This window comes from Bos indicus, chromosome 16, assembly GCF_029378745.1.
Source record: "Bos indicus isolate NIAB-ARS_2022 breed Sahiwal x Tharparkar chromosome 16, NIAB-ARS_B.indTharparkar_mat_pri_1.0, whole genome shotgun sequence".
Taxonomy (NCBI): Eukaryota; Metazoa; Chordata; class Mammalia; order Artiodactyla; family Bovidae; genus Bos; species Bos indicus.
In genome coordinates, this window is record NC_091775.1 from 55,132,067 (window position 1) to 55,138,597 (window position 6,531).

A 6,531-nucleotide genomic window follows, 5' to 3' on the forward strand; every position below is an offset into this window, starting at 1 on the left:
GATCAAATCTGTGTATCCTGCATTGTTTGGTCAGATTCTTCACCAATGAGTAACAGGGAAGCCCTCTTTTACTATCTTAACATCACCTAGAGCAAGGTCTTTAAATTTCCCTGTTTCCAAAAAAATAGAAATAAAAAAGAAAACTTTAAAAAAGAAACATTGCTGCTATCACTCACGTTGTCTCTTTAGGAATGTCCAGCTGAAAACTGTCCAAACCCCTCTTATTCTCGCTGAGATTTTGACCTGTCCACCTTCAGAGAAGGCTTGACTTAAGGCTGGAAGAACCACCACATCCCCAAAGCTCTTCCCTGGCTGCCTGAATAGGCTCACAATCTCCTGGGTTTCCCAAATAACTCCTGAGTGAAAAGCTGATACAGGGATGAGTGTATTTTGTTTTCTTTTATAACATACCATTGTTTTCATGAGACTGTTTTAATCATGGACATATTGCTAATTTTGATTTGGCCAAAGTTCCCCCAACAATGTTTCTGTCAACTTTTTTTTTTTCCTTGTTCAGTGGCAGGAACCAAGAATCCCTTTCCTGTCTGACACACAAGAATATAACTGTCCATATTGGTAGAATTCAGTCAGTATTAGAGAAGTGAGTCTGTGAATAGGTCCTGGATCACCCAGACACACCATCATTCTATTTGTTTCCTGAATGTGTATCTATTTCAATCAACTACTCTAGATAAATACGATGATCTAATCAGGATAAATCCAATGGATCCTCTATATTCTAATCAGGTGTTCCTTTCTGATTGGATTAACAATGGGATAGAGGGGTTATGGGGGGAAAAAAGGTATATAAAAGTCTGAAGCACTGGAGAAGAGAGGCAGAATCTTCCTGCTCTGGAGACATAAGCTGAGTTCTCCAGTGTCTGGGGTCTGAGCACCCTGCCAGCCGCTTCAGACCAGTACGTTACCACTGTCATAAAAGAATACCCTTTCCTTCCCCACAGTTAGCTACTCTTGAAGACTGACTTGTAGTTCTGGATGGCAGGGAGAGTTTTCAAAAATTTATTTCTTTATGATGAACCCATTTCAGGTGTTAGTTTTGCCTCTCAGTGTAGTTTTGCCTGAATCGCAAACATTTTCATTAGTGCTTTAGCTGGTATCATTTTTTTTAACATCTTTACCCATATTTAAAATATCTGTTTGGAGTTTTGTTTCATGAGATTTCAAATACACATTTTTTACACAAATGGCATTCATGTCAGGGGAAACTAAGGATGGAGGCTGTGTGGGTCCCCATGACCTTCCTCCTCTCATAGATTGAGGGCTCCAAGTGGTGGTCTGATGTCTTCTGCTCGTAAAGACTGGAGTGAGCTTTCAGGCTCCTTGATACTCACATCCAGGTGGGACACGAATTAAGCAAAGCACTGGGTGGAAATGAAATGGCTAGTGGTTGCCTTTCCTCCTCATTGATACTTGTGAGAAGCTTGTTCAGAATCCAGTAGGGAAAGAGTCATAACTTTGTGCCCATTGAGGCCTGAATGTCATATGGTCTAATCGAGGCACTTACACGTCTGCCAGAGCTGAGACCTCAGTCCTGAGTAGATTTCTCTGAAGGGTTGGGAGATTGTCTTAGATGTGTTCCTCTTTGGCTTGACATGGATTCTTTGTTCCTTAGCAGTTTCCAGAGGATTCCTTTTGAAGCAGAGTCAGGATGAGTCCCGACCCCACCCAGACTTTTGGACCTGGCTGGAATGCACCTGGTCAGGGAAGATGCCTTGGTCTGTTCTGCTCTGGAGTTTCTGCCCACGGAACTCCTCCCACCCCTCTTCATGGACGCCTTCCATGGGAGACACATCAAGACCCTAAAGGCCATGGTGCAAGCCTGGCCCTTTGTCTGCCTGCCTCTGGGGGGCCTCATTGACCTGCCTCATGTGGGGCCCCTACAAGAAGTGCTGGAAGCACCTGATGTCCTGCTTGCCCAGAAGGTTCATTCCAAGTGAGTCGGATCCAGATAGCTTGATGGGGTTCTGGGCATCCTGGAAGAGACATCTGGGCTGGACTAAGTGGATGGCCAATGGATGGGCAAGAGGGTTCTGAGGATGGCAGTGAAGAAGCTCAGAGGCCTTGGCTTACTACGGAAAATATTTTACTGATGTGTAAATGTGCCTACAATGCAAGGGGGTTGAAAGAGCATGCCCTATCTCCTTCTTATGATGCTTAATCCCACTAGAAGTGGAGAACTAGAAAGGAGAAGAGGAGAAAGGGAGTTGGAGGAAAGAGAGGCAGAAGAGGGCAAGGCAGCAGGTGATGAGATATGTGAAATAAAAGCACCGGTGGGCAGTCATTTGTCAAATTCTGAGACTGTGGTTGCATTCTGTGTGGATTTTAATGCATCCCTGTTAATCTCCTGTCCTTATAGGAGGTGCAAACTGCGGGTGCTAGATTTGCGGAATACTGGCCAGAGCTTCTGGAGCATGTGGTCTGGAGCCAGCACCCATGGGTTCTCAAGCTTCGGAATGGCACCAGTGGCTGAGCAGAGCTCGAAGACCCATCAGCCCTTGGCTCCCCTGAAGATATACATAGAGCTTTGCCTGAAGAAAATGACCCTGGATAACTTCCTTACCTACCTCCTCAGGTGGATGGAGCAGAGAAAAGCTTCCATTCACCTCTGCTGTAAGAAGCTGACCATCTTTGCAATGCCCGTGGAAAACGTCATGAAGATCCTGAATACGGTGCAGCTGGACTGCATCCAGGAGGTGCAAGTGAGTTGGATTTGGCATCTGTCCACCCTGGCCAAGTTGGCTCCTCTCCTGGGTCAGATGAGCAACATGCAGAGACTCCTTCTCTCCTGCATTCACATGTCTGCCCTTGAGAAGCAGGAGTAGCAAGTTGTCCTATTCACCTCTAAGTTTCTCAAGCTGTACCATCTCCAAGATCTCTATTTAGACTCTCCCTCCTTCCTTGAAGGCTGCCTGGACCAGATGCTCGGGTGAGTGTGTACAACTGGCTGTTAGCAGTGAACACAACATTGGCAAGTCAAGCACACTGGGTTCTTTGCTGCTCTATCCTGAGCTGTGCTATCATCACCACCGAAATCAAGGTAGAGGAACAGGGACACCATACTAGAAAGCTGTGGATATGGTTGTTTGGATCCAGTGAGGGTGGGCATGGGTCCTTCCTTAGAAAGGGAAAACTATGTCAGATAATTTAGTAAAATAGGTAGGCGAAGAGGGCATTAAAGAAGGGAAACCACCTCAGACTTGAGCAGTTTCAAAAAGATGGTCTGGGATTTCCCTGATGGTCCAGTGGTTAGGACTCTGCTCTTTCAGTGTTGAATACTCAGGTTTGATCCCTGGTGGGGGAAGTAAGGTTGCATAAGTGGCATATGTGGTACAGCCAGAAAAAAAGACAGTGAGGGAGAGAGACAGAGAGAAGAGGTCTGAACACAATGAGCTTGTCTCAAATGACTAGTCCCTAAAATGTTATCTTTTGCTCCAGTTAAGTTAGTTAATATTTAAGATACGCATGATTCTGAGAGGATGGTAGTGAAGCATGTCCAGAGATCATACAAAGCTGCAAGTGGTTTGCTGGTGATGCAGAGATGAAATGTCAGCTAAAAGGAGAATAGTCATTCTGGGTACTGATGCAGTTAGTAGGACCTTGTCTTTGTGCAAATCACCTATCTGACAACTTTAGCTCAGCTGCTACCCTGCTTTCTCAGACCTAATTGCTTCTTCCCCCACCCCAGATTTCTGAGGACCCTCTTGGATCACCTGGCAATAACTAACTGCTGGCTTACAGAATCAGACCTGACCCATCTGTCCCAGTGCCCGAACATCCATGAGCTCAAAGGCCTGGATCTGAGTGGGATCATCATGACTGACTTTAGTCCTGAGATCCTCCACATTCTTCTTGAGCAAGTTGCAGCCACCCTCAAGGAACTGAACTTAGAGCAGTGTGGGATCACAGAGTCCCAACTTGAGTCCATCCTGCCTGTTCTGAGCTGCTGTTCTCAGCTCAGGACCTTCAGTCTGTGTCGGAATGCCCATCATGGAGAAGCTTCTGAGTCACACCACTGGGCTGTTCTACTTAAGTGATGAGTTTTACCCTGCCCCTCAGGAGGGTTACAGCCCTCATGGAATCCTCCACCTGGGCGGACTGGCTGAGCTTCGGGATAAACTCATTGAGATTATGCAGGATTTAGGATTTCCAAGGGCCATCTGGCTTAGCTCCAGCCCATGTCCTCGCTGGAGCAATAAGACATTCTATCCCAAGGAGCCCTTTCTGTATCAATGTTACATGTCTGCCTAGTTGGATGAATCTGTCAAAGCTTTCTTCTGAGCACTTGGAAACTAAAATCTAGGCAATAGCTGCATCATGAAAGGAAAACTGACCCATGGTTTCAGACATCAGTTCACTATGAATGGGAGAAGGAAAGATGATACAGCAGGGGTGATTGTAGAGAACTGTAGACTCTGGGAGTGACAGGACATTTGGGAATATGTGTTTATACATTCAAATATGAACTTATAGTTTTGGAGGTCAATATAGGCTTGAGATCCACATGTTGAAGCTTTTCCGGGGTAGATGTTTGTAAACCAATGATCAGAAATAAAGAGATCCTCAGTGAAGACCAACTGTTGCCCTCCATGATTTATTACTCTCTTTTTCAGCTTATACCTCAGTAATCTCCAGTTATTAATCTAGAAAAAGGCACTGAGTTGTCTATTATCCAAAGCCTTATCAATTCTGCACATTCCTTATTCTGTCTGGAGCACTTCTTACCGTATCTTTGCTTACATCTTTTGCTGTTCAGTAGATTAATAGACAAAGGGGAGCATACTCAGTAAGATGGTCAGCAAGCCAAATGACAAATCCTGAAATTTACAGCAGAATCAGTGTTTATTTACAAGACAGTCACAAGATGAGACAGGAGAACAAATCTGAGACCTAGCACTTCAAAGAGAAAGGAGCAGGGATATTTGTAGTGAAGAGCATAGGGAGATTGCAGGTTCAAGAAAAGGTGAGTGAATGCAGGGAAAATCTGAGGTAGCTGCTGCTCTCTGCAGGTTTATCAGAGTTTCATGCCTTTTCATGGAATACACATCCAGAAGATGGTGGCATTAGCATGATCTGAGGATAGAGATTTTGGCCTTCTCTTGGAAAAAGGTCATCTACTGTACACTCATGGAAACCTAATTGAAAGTTCCACGGTCAGTACTGGAGTGAACTGGGTAAGGCTAGATCCATGATCCAAAAAAACTTCAAGAACCATTACTATAGTGACTGTATACCAGAGATGTTAAAATGGGTGTGGTTAAGGGAGTCTTGTCATAAACTGTTTAAACTCTGGGATACTTGCAGGGTAATGCAATTTGCTTGAACACTGAAAGTGAGCATGACAGGTGAAGACAGGTGAAGACATTTGCTGTTGTTGTTGTTGTATTTAATTTTATTTTATTTTTTAACTTTACAATATTGTATTGGTTTTGCCATGTTGTTGTTGTTCCATAGCTAAGTCATGTCTGACTCCTTCTGACCCCAAGGACTTAGCACGCCAGGCTCCTCTGTCCTTCAGTATGTCCCAGAGTTCGTTCAAATTTAGGTCCATTGAGTCAGTGAAGCTATGTAACCGTCTCATCCTCTGTCACTCCCTTCTCTTTTTGCCTTCAATCTTTCCCAACATCAGGGTCTTTTAAAATTAATTGGCTCTTCACATCAGGTGGCCAAAGTATTGGCACTTCAGCAACAGCCCTTCCAGTGAATATTCAGGAATGATTTCCTCTAGGATTGACTGGTTTAATCTTCTGTCAGTCCAAGGGACTCTCAAGAGTCTTCTCCAGCACCACAATTTGAAAGCACCAATTTTTTGGCAGTCTTTCTTATGGTCCCACTGTCACATTCATACATGACTACTTGAAAAACCATAGCTTTGTATGAATCACTGTCAGCAAAGTGATATCTTTGCTTTTTAATACTCTGTCTAGGTTTGCCATAGCTTTCCTTTTAAGGAGCAGATGTCTTTTAATTTCATGGCTGCAGTCAATGTCCACAGTGATTTTGAAGTCCAAGAAAATAAAATCTGTCACCTCTTTCACTTTTTCTTCTTTTATTTACCATGACATGATGGGACGAGATGGCATAATCTTATGTTTTTTAATGTTGAGTTTCAAGCCAGTTTCTTCACTCTCCTCTTTCATCTTCATCAAGAGAATCTGTTTTTCCTCCTCAATTTCTATTATTAGAATGGTATCATCTGTATATCTGAGGTTGTTGATATTTCTCCTGGAAATCCTGATTCTAGCTTGTGACTCATCCAGCCTGATATTTCACATGATTAAACTCTTGAAAGCAAAAACAGGCAGGGTGACAATATGCAGACTTATCAAGCTCCTTTCCCAATTTTCAACCAGTTAGTTTTTCCATGTCGGATTCTAACTGTTGGTTCTAAACCCACATACAGATTTCTCAGAACACAGGTAAGGTAGTCTGGTACTACCTCTTTCAGAATTTTCCATAGTTTGTTGTGATCCACATAGTCAAAAGCTTTAGTGCAGGCAATGAAGCAGAGTT

At 43.7% G+C, this 6,531-nt stretch overlaps 1 protein-coding gene across 1 annotated transcript; it reads left to right on the forward strand.

Annotated features, from left to right (window-relative positions):
* Positions 1-1,709: 1,709 nt before the first annotated feature.
* LOC109570177 (PRAME family member 8-like) lies at positions 1,710-4,055 on the forward strand. Its single transcript, XM_019975968.2, has 4 exons — positions 1,710-1,954; positions 2,378-2,720; positions 2,868-2,947; positions 3,707-4,055. The coding sequence occupies exons 1-4, from the start codon at positions 1,710-1,712 to the stop codon at positions 4,053-4,055; spliced, it is 1,017 nt and encodes a 338-aa protein (XP_019831527.2).
* Positions 4,056-6,531: the final 2,476 nt, after the last annotated feature.